The following is a 14,840-nucleotide window of genomic DNA, read 5'->3' on the forward strand; positions in this document are numbered from 1 at the left end:
ACAAAACAGAACACAGCAATTCAAAGACTATCTCCTAAGTCCAGTGGGAGTGCTCCCCAAACCAGTGGAGGCCATTTTTTTATTTAGGAAGCCATTAATAATTTAAGTGTTTGAAACTCCATGAGCGGCTTGATCTTTTAAAAGCCGTAAGGGGTGATTGTGACTAACTTTTCATTTTTTGAGCCTCACTGTCATTTCATCAATAAAAGGGTAAATATATCAAGAACCGGAAGGAAATATTCAGAGGCTTTAGCAACGAGCTTATTTTTCTATGTCTCACTTCCCATTTCTCATGGGGTCAATTCCTCTGGTCATAAAATATGCTTTTTTAACAGAAAAAAAAATACACTTTCCAGAGGTTAAATTGGTGCAAAATTCTTAATTGGAAATAAGAGTATAAGCACATACAAATTTAAAATATTCACAGATCAAAAGTATGATACAGGGGCTTCCCTGGTGGCGCAGTGGTTGAGAGTCCGCCTGCCGATGCAGGGGACACGGGTTTGTGCCCCGGTTTGGGAAGATCCCACATGCCGCGGAGCGGCTGGGCCCGTGAACCATGGCCGCTGAGCCTGCGCGTCCGGAGCCTGTGCTCCGCAACGGGAGAGGCCACAGCAGTGAGAGGCCCGCATACTGCAAAAAAAAAAAAAAAAGTATGATACATACAAGCTACTCCCTTCAGTATTCACCAAGAGTCATTTTGTTCTGGAGGGTAAATTTTTCTCCTCATGTCCTTTTTAGTAAACAGTAAAAGAATTTTTTAGGTTCTATATTTTTATCAAACTTTGTCACATAGACTTTATGACGTACGGAGCAATGATTATCTTGAAAGCTGAGTGGCATTCTTCACTTCATTGGAGTAAGAATCTATTGAATAACAGAAAAACTACCAAATTCCTTATCCCTGATGATAATAAACAACAGGTTTTACCTGATTCTTAACCTTAAGCAAAATATACTGAGGGAGACTTTGAGAAGACTGGGTAATAAAGGAAGGAAATAGAAAAAGTGAAGCACATGAGTTGAATAAAAAGAGGACCACAAAAGGTAACAGTTTTCCTGTCTAGATGCTTGGGTTTTCTTGGTCACTTTCAGACGATGCCATTTCCTTGGTAAGTATAGATGGCTCCAGCAGCCAAAAGTGTTCATTTAGGGCTGGTAATGACCTGAGCGTGTTATACATCCTCACACACAGCCTCAGTGGGTTCACTGATGGCAGCACTCCCAGTAGTTAACGACAATGACTTCAACACTTCGGAAGCTTTACTCTGGAAGATTTTTGTTCTGACAGTGTGGAGGATAAAAATTTGCAATCCCTGGCAGACAGAATAAAAGTTTAATATTAGATAAGTCTTGAGATACAGAATAAGGGAAGAAATTGTATTTCACCCTGCCACCCACCCTTCTTCATGTACAGGAACCTGAATTTACCAGTCAGCAGCTGCAGTGTACTTTTTTGTCTAAGAGGGTTAGGGCAATATTCTTCTCATATCCGAAGTGCTATACGTAAGTAGTAGAGTTAAGAGACCTGAATTCAGGTCCCCATTTGCCACATGTTGGCTGTGCAACTGGGAGGCTTATTTTCCTCCTGACACCAACCAATTCTGACACCAACTGGGTGTCCTACAATTTAATTCAATTCTGACACTAACTACTCAGAGTTCGTGTCAGACCCTACAGGTGAAGAGCTCAGTCCCACAAGACTGCCCTCACTAGTGGTGCCAGTAACAAGTATTAGGAGTATCAGGTCCCCGGGCTATCCACACTTCTGTCCAACGTGCCTATTGCCTCCCCACTTCAGGTTTGATAATTTGCTGAAAAGACTCACAGAACTCACTCAGGAAAGAGTTTTACTTACTATTACTTGTTTATTATAAAGGGTACAACTCAGGAACAGCCAAACAGAAGAGATTACAGTGCAAGAGCATGGAGCTTCTATGCCCTCTCTGAGTGTGTTACCCTCCCAGCACTTTAATCTGTTCACCAACATGCAAGCTCTCCAAACCCCTTCTTTTAGGGGTTTTTATAAAGGTTTCATTACATAGTTGTGATTGATTAAATCATTAGCTGTTGGTAAAGGACTCAATATCCAACCCCTCTCCCATTCCTGGAGACTGTGGAGTGGGCTAGAAGTTCCAAGCTTCTAATCAAGCCTTGGTCTTTCTGGTGACCGACCAGCCTCCATACTGAAGCAATCTGGGGGCCTCAGCGACTGGTCATCTTATTAGCATGCAAAAAACACTCATCACTCCAGGGAGTCCAAGGATTAAAGGAACTGTGTGCCAGGAACTGAGGACAAAGACCAAATATTAATTTTTTAGTATACCACAGTAACTTTGCTCTTTTTCTGGTGTCTATAATCTTCGATTTCCTAATGGGGCAGATTGACTATGGGTTACCTAATTCTTCTTACAGTTCTAACATTCTATGATTCTACATTTTGGAGTTTTGGTAAAATAACTAGAAGTTTGGTATATTTAAGGACAAAACAAATTTTAAGCACTTCTACTCATTGCTTTTCTGTACGTTACATACGAAGACCAGATATGCACAAGTAATTAACCCACAAAAGACTGAACACTATTTTCTATACATTTTTTAAATGTATAGAACCACTTATTGCAGTCCTATTAATGCCAGACACTTGCTTTTCCTTCAATATTCATCATTTAATCCTTCTCATTTAGTCCTAACTTCAACCCTATAAAATAAGCTTCATTACCCCATGTTACAGATAAGGAAACTATAGCTCAGATAAATTAAGTAAGTTGCCTAAAATTATCCAACCAGTAATCAGAGTCTGGAATTAAAATGTATGTTTGGCTCCAAAACTCCTCTATCCAATACACTACTCTGTCTCTTGCTTGTAACTGTAATAGAAAGATCATGTAAAGTGTATTACAGCATCTAAAAAACCCTGATAATTCCTCATTAATATCCTTTGTGGAAAAACAGATTAAATAATATCTGCTGTTGAGTTGAGAATATTGTGCCAATCTTCATTTCTTGATTTTGACACTGTTATACAAATCTTATTGGGAAAAGCTGGTCAACGAGTACATGGGAACTCTGTACTATCTTTGCAACTTCTTGTGTAAGACTATTTCAAAATGAAAAAGTTATTTAAAAAAAAAATCCATGGATGTCTCCCAGATTGGCATCTATTAGGCTCCAAGCCTTAAAAGGATTATTTCTAGAATCATATCCTATGAATACTGTTACAGACTTCTGGTTCTATGGTTCGATAACTCTGCGAGTTTGACTAATAAAATCAATACATATTGGCAAGGGATAGACTAGTTCTTTGGCCAAAAGCAGGAAGATTAACTTGATTGGGGTATCTACTCTCCTGAAGAAGGCCTTGACGACATAAGGAAGTTTTCAATGGGACATGGGTTTCAGGAGGACAAAAGTGGCTACTGGCCATCCTGATTGTTCAAGGGAGAGAAATTTGTTTTGGAGACATGAAAAATCTGGTCCCTAGAGAAGGATTCTCTTTGTGGAGTACACTATTTCACCTGGATTTTCCAAACTTTAAACTCTAAGGTAAAGATAAGACTGGATAGAATTTCTGGTTGTACAATAATTAGGAAAAAACCTAGACCATGGAGAATCCATAAAGCTACCATCCTGAGGGACTCTGTCTGAATGGACTCCCAATACCTCTGTGCTCCCTAAAATCCTAAAGATGTTATCTGTAAAGACAAAACCTATGGGTCAAACTAATTCTCACTAGCACAAAGATCAAACTATACCTCTTAAGTAGTACCTGTAGCACTTAGTAAATATTTATTAGAATTATAGATTATTCTAAATCTCGAAGGAGCCTTCCAGGTGAACTAAGCTAGTTGTTCCTATTCTTTAGTATACATAACAATCACCTGAAGATTCCTAGCTCTTAGCCCACAGGTTCTGACTGAGTTGGTAAGGGGCGAGGCCCAGGAATCAGCATTTTAACACATTATGTAAATTCTGATGTAGGCAATATTCAAGCTCACTTTGTAAAGCACTGTGTTAATGTTAACAGCCCCCCTTCATTTTATATTTTACACGCCTCACTCAGAAAGGATGTGTGACTTTCCTAAAATCATATGAATAATTAATTGTAGAGCTGGAAGACAGCTTAAATCTCCTGCCTTTTAGTCCAGCACTCCTGCCACATGGCCACCTTCAATTTTGCCACAAAGTATTACCATTTTGTAACAAGCCTCTATTTTGTAATATGCCTCTGCTGTGCATGCAGGAGAGAATGTCCTTGCCTAGACCTTCTTTTAGATACTTTTCTAAATTACTGGTCATTCTAGGTGACAAAGCCATGACTCAGCTGGCAATCCCAGACTAAGCTTACACAACTTATTGCCCTTCTGGGGAGTTTCCATTGGGTGTTGCAAACAGTAAAGGTCTGCCTTATAGCCATCCAAATTTGGTGGCAGGCACACATCTATTGTTTAACGGAGTTATTCTCAAAAAGCACTGGAGAGGGCTGCCTGAGATAGAGGGTGAGATCCTACACACATTAAACCTGGTGGTAGCAATTCAGATAGTCAAGCAGCTCCCCACACTGCACTCTACAGGCTCTCCATCATTGTGGTCAAGCCAAAATGACTTAATGCCCTCCCCAATGATTTCCATTTTGTATCAGACTTCCCTCCTCAATGATACTTGACCAGAGCCAGAAACAACCAACACTGAGACAATCATCAAATGCTATAGTTTTTTTCACAAAATATTAGAGAAGTATAGCCCATCCCAGTATCAAACTAGATGTTATCTACTGTGAAAGATACACACAAGTATGCTTCTTACACTAGAGAACTGATAATCTAGTTGAGGAGATGAGACTTGTACCCATAAAAAGTTAATTTTTGAGTACAAGGAAAAAAGGGACAAGTGAACTTACAAAACTACAATAATGCTACTGTATTTGATAACAAATTTATTTATTTAATTCATAGTTGAATTAATAAATCTAGAATTAAAACCCATCATTTTTAGTTTTGAACTTACAAAACTACAATAATGCTACTGTATTTGATAACAAATTTATTTATTTAATTCATAGTTGAATTAATAAATCTAGAATTAAAACCCATCATTTTAGGGACTTCCCTGGCAGTCCAGTGGTTAAGACTGTGGTTCCAGTGCAGGGGGTGAGGGTTCGATCCCTGGTCTGGGAACAAAATCTCACATTCCACATAGTAAGCCCAATAAGTAAATAAACAAATACCTTCATTTTCAGGGATTAAAGCCTATAAGTGAATAATCTATGTGGATTGTACCAATGTCACTTTCCTGGGTTTTGTTTATTTATTTTTGTAGGAAAATGTCTTTCTTTTATTTTTATTTATTTACTTTTTTTGCTGTTATAATTTTTTAATAGATCTATTATAGTTATATAAGGTGTTATCACTGGAAGAGCTGGGTGAAGTCTACATAGGAACTCTCTGTACTTTTTTTTTTTCTTTTTTCTTTTTTGCGGTACGCGGGCCTCTCACTGTTGTGGCCTCTCCCGTTGCGGAGCAACAGGCTCCGGACGCGCAGGCTCAGCGGCCATGGCTCACGGGCCCAGCCGCTCCACGGCATGTGGGATCTTCCCGGACCGGGGCACGAACCCGTGTCCCCTGCATCGGCAGGCGGACTCTCAACCACTGCGCCACCAGGGAAGCCCTCTGTACTATTTTTATAACTTCTTATGAGTTCAAAATTATTTCAAAAAATATTCTTATGGGTGATATAAGAGTGGGAAGAACCAAAAAAAAATTCTGACCTTTCTCAGCCTTTTATCCACAACATAAAATCTCATTAAGTTTATAGAATTTCAATGAAAAAAAGATTATTGCCAAGAATTAAATGCCAAGCTAATCTGAGGTTCATGTGCCATGTTACCTAAAGAAAAATTATCAGCTAGGAAAGTCCTCATTAATATTTACTAACTATCTTTTAAACAATTACTCCAAAATATGCTATTATTAATGAGAAATTCATTAAAATGAATAAGTCAAAATAACATAACAATCTAATAAAGAAGACTGGCAAAAGGCATTGAAACTATTTAAGTATAAGAAAATGCAGTTAGGGGCTTCCCTGGTGGCGCAGTGGTTGAGAGTCTGCCTGCCGATGCAGGGGACAAGGGTTCGTGCCCCGGTCTGGGAAGATCCCACATGCCGCGGAGTGGCTGGGCCCGTGAGCCATGGCTGCTGAGCCTGCGCGTCCGGAGCCTGTGCTCCACAGCGGGAGAAGCCACAACAGTGAGAGGCCCGTGTACCATAAAAAAAAAAAAAAAAAGAAAGAAAATGCAGTTAGTACAATTATCAAACAAAATCCAACTATTATAAATATTTCTTGAAAGAAAATGTAGACAGTACAATTTAACAACAATAATTGTATGATAAATTTTACCAATAAAACCAGGAGACAAGAAGCAGCTAAACTGTGTTCATTTTACTATCTTTAAAAGGGAGGAATCCTATATATAAAATAGATAACTAATAAGGACCTACTGTATAGCACAGGGAACTCTACTCAATATTCTGTAATAACCTATATGTAAAGAATCTAAAAAAGAATGAATATATGTATAACTGATTCACTTTGCTGTACACCTGAAACGAACACAATGTTGTAACTCAACTATACTCCAATTTTAAAAAAAGGGGGAGGAATCAATACATATTGTTTTACTTTGGAAGTTGAAAAATGTATCTTATAAATTGTATTAATGTTTAATAAACAAAAATAATAATTAATGGGATGAAAATGTTCTAATTGGAGAAGGTTAAATAAAAGAAAATATAATTTATATGGCACAACATATAAAAAAAGGGAAGAAATCATGGTTACATGTAAAAAAAGAAAATAAGATAACAGAATAAGATCAAACATACCAGTTTTGATAACCAATATTTAGCTATATAGATAAAAGTTTAACTTTTTAAATAAAATAGAAAAACAATAAGAAAATGATTTTAAAAACACAATCTGGGGACTCCCCTGGTGGCTAAGTGGTTAAGAATCCACCTGCCAATGCAGGGGACACAGGTTCAAGCCCTGGTCCGGGAAGATCCCACGTGCCGTGAAGCAACTAAGCCCGTGCACCAAAACTACTGAGTCTCAGCTCTAGAGCCCAGGAGCCACAACTACTGAGCCCATGTGCCACAGCTACTGAAGCCTGTGCACCTAGAGCCCGTGCTCTGCAACAAGAGAAGCCACCACAATGAGAAGCCCACACACCGCAATGAAGAGTAATCCCCGCTCGCCACAACTAGAGAAAGCCCGTGTGCAGCAACAAAGGCCCAACGCAGAGACAAATAAATAAATAAATAAAATCTATAAAACAATAATACAATCAAATATATGGGATCTAAAAAAAGGTAAGTCAAAAACAAAGTGACATAGAAAGGTTAATGACAAAAGAACTAACATAGATAAGATCGCATAAAAACAAATTAGAAGTTGCTACATTAATATATGGAAAATTAGATTTCAAGATAAAATAGGACTGAGAGTGACTTGTTATATTGATGAAAGTTATCATGCACCAGAAATATACAACATCCATGAATTTTTAGAAACATGATAATACAGCATTAATTTGTATAAAGACAAACGGCTAAATAGAAGAAAAACTGGTAGAAAAGTGTAAAAGGGAATTTTACATGCTTTTCTCTGGCTTTGATGAACAAGTTAAAGGTAAATAAGATTTTACAAAAGATAACTTGAAAGCTATAACCCCTTGAAAAAGTACATATGTGACATCATATAAAAATACTGTCAGAAGATAATCTCAGTAAATATTAAATTAGAAAATTTTTATACTAATAACAATCTATGTAGAATTTTAAGAATTATCCCTTTGCTTTCAGGGTTAGAGGTCTGGAGCTTAAGAAGCAAGCTCTCACTAAGGAGTGTCTTTTCTTGCCTCATGTAGGTGGTCCAGTGATCACATTTGTTCACACAAATGATCCTGGAGCAGGGTGCCTAGTTTAGAAGAAGGGTACTTTCCACTGTCGTTAGGAATGTAAATTGGTGCAGACACTGTGGAACACAGTATGGAGCTTCCTCAAAAAAATTAAATATAGAACTACCATATGATCTAGGAATTCCACTTGTGGGCATACAACCAAAGAAAAGAAAAACATTAATTCAAAAATATACGTGCACCCCAATGTTCATAACAATGTTATTTACAATAGCTAAGATATGGAAGCAACCTAAGTGTCCATCAACAGATGAATGGGTGAAAAATCAAAGGATATCTCCCAAACTCTAAAAGAAAAAAAAATGAAGATGTGGTATGTATGTAAAATGGAATACCAGTCAGCCATGAGAAGAATGAAATTTTGCCATTTGCAACAACATGGATAGACTTGGAGGGTATTATGCTTAGTGAAATAAGTCAGACTGAGAAAGACAAACACTGTATGATATCACTTATGTGTAGAATCTAAAAAATAAAACAAACTAGTGAATGTAGCAAAAAAGAAACAGACTCACAGATACAGAGAACAAACTAGTGGATACCAGTGAAGAGAGGGAAGAGGGGAGGGGCAAAATAAAGGTAGGGGATTAAGAGGTACAAGCTACTATGTATAAAATAAATAAGCTACAAGAATATATTGTACAACACAGGGAATATTTTATAAGAACTATAATCTTTAAAAATTGTGAATAACTATATCATATACCTGAAACTTACACAATACTGTAAATCAACTATACCTGAATTAAAAAAAATAAATTTAAAAAGAAGGGTACTTTTATTATATTGAAGTATAATTCACTCTGCCAACTCAGAAAAAAATGGAACCCTGTATACAGAGGGAAAAGTCCTTGTAATATTTTTCATCAGAGTAAAAGGCAATGTTCACTATGGGTAGAGGGATAGAATAAGAAGCACAGACAGAAATTCCTGATTTCAAGGTTAAATCTTTCAATAATGCCTCCTTGTTTTATCTTCAACTTTTGACATTCCCCACGTATAATACACAAATACAAAAGAATAAAAACAAAAATCTTGTGAGGTCAAACAGAATTTTTATCTTCATCTACCATTTTGGTTCATCTATATGATTATTTTTGCTATGATGAAAATCAGAAGGTGACCATAATCCTTAGCCTAAATGTTGAGCTTCTCTCACAGTAGATACTCCCAAGATGTTAACAGAATGGTTTCCAAGGAAAAAAAGAATATAAATCTTCAATTCAGATTTTTTTAAACAAAGTATGAATGGAATTTTTTTAAAGATTTATTATTAAATATATTCTTGAGATAAGTCTCAAGGAATAAAATTATCTTCAGTCCTATGTATGACTTATGTCACAAAAACAACTTTATATGGTTCTGCTCCTATCAAATCAACCCTCTTGCATATTAAAACTATAAACTCTGGACAAAATATTTTTTAAAACCTATATGAAGACATTGGAGGGCAAGCAAAAGCAGTCAGAAACTGGAAGAGGAATCTACACTTAGGAAAAAGGGAGTTCCACTGGGTAGGTTTCCATATTTTGTTTTGTGTTTAATATCTTTTAGCCTGAAGTCACACCATAATCAGCCCATGCAGGATGAGTAAACCTGGAGTTGAAACAGGCAGTCTTATTAGGTTGAAAAAACAGAAGACAGGGTTTAGGGCAACCACAGCAGCTGGAAAGTAAGTAACAATATGGATATGAACATCCAGGAGAAGACAGAGAGGGGGAGCTCCAGAGTCTGTTTATAAACTCTGCCCAAATGGCTGATTAACCTCTGAATTACAAATGGTTGGGATGGACTCCAAGAAGCACAGGTAAGGCTAAAAACACTAAACAGAGATTTCAGCTGCCCACCCTAGGGAGAGATAGTTTTCAATTTTAGTCCAGCTAAGTTAATCATATGGCAACTCCACTCTTGGTAGCAATATAGCAGAATGCAGAGTTGCTACGGTGTAGGCTCTATAATGCTCTGGAAATAATTGAAATTACCAAACATATGAAAAAACAGAAAAACATGGCCCATACTATAGGAAAAAAGCAATCAGTGGAGAATGTCCAAAATGACCCAGATGTTAAATTTAGCAAACAAGAAATTTAAAGTACTATTACAACATGCTTACAGATGTATTCATAGAGTACAAAAGAAAATGTACTCATAATGAGCCAAAAATAAGGAAATGTAAGCAAAATGTACTACAGTAAAATATAACAAAACAAAAATTTGTAAACCAAAAAAGTACAATATCTGAAATAAAAATCACTGGATAGGCTCAATAGCAAACTGAAGATGACTAAAGAAAAAAATCAGTGTCCCTGGAGACAGATCAACAGGATGATCCAGTCTGATGAACAGGAAGGAGAAAGAATGATCAGAGCTCAGGAACCTGCAGAACAATATTAAATTAACTAACATGTACTTAAGAGTCCCAGAAAGAGAGAAGAGAGAGAATGGGACACAAAAACTACTTGAAAAATAATGACTGAAAATTTCTCAAATTTGATGAAACACATAAATTAATAGATTCAAGAAGCTCAGCAATCTCAAGCAGAATAAGTGCAAAAAGTAAAATAAGATAATATCTGGGCGCATTATAGTCAAAATGATAAAAGTCAAAAATAAAGGGAAAACTCTGAAAATAACCAGAGGAAAGTAACACATTATATAACAGGAGGAAAAATAATGCAAAACATTGAAGATGTCTCATTAGAAACTGGAGCCAGTTTGTGAAATTACTTCTTCATAGTGCTAAAAGGAAAAAAACTTCTGTCAAGTCATAATTCTATATCCAGTGAAAATGTCTCTCAACAATGAAAGCTAAATAAAGACATTTTTAGGTAAAAGAAACTGAAAGAATTTTTCACCAGAAGATATATACTAAGAAATTCTAAAGGAAAGTTTTCAGCCTGATGGGAAACAAAATCACATGGAAATTCAGATCTTCAAGAAGGGATTAAGAACAAGCAAAACCAATAACACTCCATTGTGGGGTTTATAATGTATGCACATGTAGTACATCAGATAACTATAACATAAAGGAAGGAAGAATAACACGTAAGTTTATACTGTTATAAGAGTCTTAAATTTTAGTGGAAGTGGTAAAATATTAACTCTGTTGAGTATGGAAAGTTAAGGATGTATAATGTATCCCTAAATCAACAAAATATATGCTGGGATATTGCTTAATAACCAACATATAAATTAAAATGGAATCCTAGTACTACTAAATTTACCCAAAAGTAGGCAGGAAAAGAGGAACAAAGGAATAAAAAATAGAGTGGCAACAGAAAGCAAATAGTAAAATGTTAGACATAAATTCACGCACATTAATAATTACATTAGCTCAAACAGACTAAACACTCAAAAGATAGAGATTGCCAGAATTGATAAAAGACCCATCTACTTGCTGTCTGTAAGATACATACTTTAAATATAAAGGCACAGATAGGTTGAAAGTGGATGGATGAAAAAATATGTATCATGTAATCAATATGCATAAGAACGCCGTATATCAGATAAAGTAGACTTCATGACAAAGAGCATTATCAGAGTTAAGGAGGGACATTTCCAAATGATAAAGGGTCAGTTCATTCAAAGTCATAATAATCATAGGGCTTACCTGGTGGCGCAGTGGTTGAGAATCTGCCTGCTAATGCAGGGGACACGGGTTCGAGCCCTAGTCTGGGAGGATCCCACATGCCGTGGAGCAACTAGGCCCATGAGCCACAACTACTGAGCCTGCACATCTGGAGCCTGTGCTCCGCAAAAAAAGAGGCCACGAGAGTGAGAGGCCCGCGCACTGTGATGAAGAGTGGCCCCCACTTGCCACAACTAGAGAAAGCCCTTGCACAGAAACGAAGACCTAACACAGCCAAAAATAAATTAATTAATTAATAAACTCCTACCCCCAACATCTTAAAAAAAAACATAATAATCATAAATGTCTATGCATCTAATAGCAGAACCTCAACACATGTGATGCAAAAATTGACAGAATTAAGGAGAGAATAAACAAATTCACAATCACAGTTGGAGATTTTAGCATTCCTTTTTCAGCAGTTGAGAGAACCAAAAATGTTGGTAAGAAAATCTGTTCAGTACTAACAATCATCTATTGACATTTTTAGTACACTATACCCGACAACTACAGAATAGCATTCTTTTCCAAGTTAAATGTTTTGTTCACCAAGATAGACCAAATGCTTATTAGTCCATAAAATCAGTCTCATTAAATTTAAAAGAATTAAAAGAAAAAAATTCAGACACAACTTACCAAGACTGAATCAAGATGTAATAGAAAATCTAAATGGAGCAATAATGAACAAGGAGATTGAATCAGGAATTTAAAATCTCACAACACATAAAAGCCCAGGACAAGATGGCTTCACAGGTGAGCTATACCAAACATTTAAAGAATGAATACCAAACCTTCTCAAACTCTCCCCAAAAAAAGTGAAGATGAAGGAACACTTGCAAACTCTTTACAGGGCCAGCATCACCCTAATACTGAAGCCAGATAAGGACACTACAAGAAAAGAAAATTACAAGCCATATTCCTGATGACCATAGATGCAAAATCCTCAACAAAATATTAGCAAACTAAATTCAAAAATACATTAAAAGGATCATACACCATGATCAAATGGGACTCAACCCTGGAAGCAAGAATGGTTCAACATATGCAAATCAATAAGTGTGATATACCACATGAATAGAATAAAGGACAAAAATCGGGATCATTTCAATAGATGCAGAAAAAGTATTTAACAAAATTCAACATGCTTTCATGAGAAAAACTCTCAAAAAATAAGGTATAGAAAGATTGTTCATCAACATAATAAAGGCCACATCTGACAAGCCCACAGCTAACATCACACTCAATGGTGAAAATTAAAAGCCTTTCCTCTAAGACAGGAATAAGACAAGGATGCCCACTCTTGCCACATCCATTCAACATACTACTGGAAGTCCTAGTCAGAATAGCCAGGAAAAAGAAATAACAGGCATCCAAGCTGGAAAGGAAAAAATAATACTGTCTCTGCTGGCAGACGAAATTATCTTAAATACAGAAAACCCAAAAGACTCCACCAGAAAACCAGAACTAACAAATAAATTTAGTAAAGTTGCAGGATAAAAAAATAACATACAGAAATCAGTTGCAGGAGACCTTCAAGATGGCGGAGGAGTAAGACATGGAGATCACCTTCCTCCCCACAAATACATCTACACGTGGAACAACTCCTACAGAACACCTACTGAATGCTGGCAGAAGACCTCAGACTTCCTCCAAAAGCAAGAAACTCTCCACATACCTGGGTAGGGCAAAAGAAAAAAGAAAAAACAAGACAAAAGAATAAGGATGGGACCTGCACCTCTGGGAGAGAGCTGTGAAGGAAGAAAAGTTTCCACACACTAGGAAGCCCCTTTGCGGGCAGAGACAGTGGGTGGGAATGGGGGAAGCTTCAGAGCCACGGAGGAGAGAACAGCAACAGGGGTGCAGAGGGCAAAGTGGATGGATTCCCGCACAGAAGATTGATGCTGACCAGCACTCACCAGCCTGAGAGGCTTGTCTGATCACACGCTGGGGTGGGTGGGGGCTGGGAGCTGAGGCTCGGGCTTCAGAGGTCAGATCCCAGGGAGAGGACTGGGGTTGGCTGCATGAACACAGCCTGAAGGGGGCTAGTGAGCCACAGCTAGCCAGGAGGGAGTCCGGGAAAAAGTCTGAAACTCCCTAAGACGAGAGAGACCATTGTTTTAGGGGGCGCAAGGACAGGGGATTCAGAGCACCGCTTAAATGAGCTCCAGAGATGGGCGCGAGCCCCAGCTAACAGCACGGACCCCAGAGACAGGCATGAAACCCTAAGCCTCCTGCTGCAGCCACCAAGAAGCCTGTGTGCAAGCACAGGTCACTATCCACACCTGCCCTCCCAGGAGCCTGTGCAGCCCACAACTGCCAGGGTCCCGTGATCCAGGGACAACTTCCCGGGGAGAACACATGGCGCGCCTCAGGCTTTTGCAATGTCATGCCGGCCTCTGCCGCCACAAGCTTGCCCCACATTCCACACCCCTCCCTACCCCCAGCCTGAATGAGCCAGAGCCACCTAATCAGCTGCTACTTTAACCACATCCTGTCTCAGCAAAGAACAGACACCCTCAGGTAGACTACACACACAGGCAAGGCCAAATACAAAGCTGAACCCCAGGAGCTGTGCGAACAAAGAAGAGAAAGGGAAATCTCTCCATGCAGTCTCAGGAGCTGCGGATTAAATCTCCACAATCAACCTGATGTACCCTGCATCTCTGGAATACCTGAATAGACATTGAATCACCCCAAAATTGAGGCAGTGGACCTTGTGGGCAACTCTAGACTTGGGATTTGCTGTCTGCATCTAATTTGTATCTGGTTTTAAGTTTATGTTAGTTAAGTATTTAGAGTTTATTATCATTGGTAGATTTGTTTATTGATTTCGTTGCTCTCTTCCTTTTTTTCCTTTTATATATAGATTTTTTTGCTTTTTCTCTTTTTGTGAGTGCGTATGTGTATGCTTCTTTGTGTGAGTTTGTCTGTATAGTTTTACTTTTACCATTTGTCCTAGCGTTCTATCTGTCCAGGTTTTTTGTTTGTTTCTTTGTTTTTAGTATAGTTTTTAGTGCTTGTTATCATTGGTGGATTTGTTTTATGGTTTGTTTGCTCTCTTCTTTCTTTCTTTTTTTATTACTTTTTGATTTATTTTTAATAATTTTTTATTTTAAAAACTTTTATTATATTTATTTTTCATTTCTTTACTTCTTTTCTCCCTTTTCTTCTGAGCCATGTGACTGGTAGAGTCTGGGTGCTCTAGCCAGGTGTCAGGCCTGTACTTCTGAGGTG

The 14,840-nt window shown here is 37.7% G+C and overlaps 1 protein-coding gene across 1 annotated transcript in view; it reads right to left on the reverse strand.

Moving 5' to 3' along the window:
* Window positions 1–1,063: 1,063 nt before the first annotated feature.
* The window catches only part of ADGRG7 (adhesion G protein-coupled receptor G7), a 59,295-nt gene continuing 45,518 nt past the window's right edge, over window positions 1,064–14,840 (reverse strand). Inside the window, 2 exon segments of the mRNA XM_065875882.1 lie at window positions 1,064–1,223; window positions 1,225–1,316. Of these exon segments, the coding sequence (XP_065731954.1) occupies window positions 1,064–1,223; window positions 1,225–1,316 (252 nt within the window).

The sequence above is a fragment of the Phocoena phocoena genome, chromosome 4 (genome assembly GCF_963924675.1).
Source record: "Phocoena phocoena chromosome 4, mPhoPho1.1, whole genome shotgun sequence".
In the NCBI taxonomy this organism is placed as follows: domain Eukaryota; kingdom Metazoa; phylum Chordata; class Mammalia; order Artiodactyla; family Phocoenidae; genus Phocoena; species Phocoena phocoena.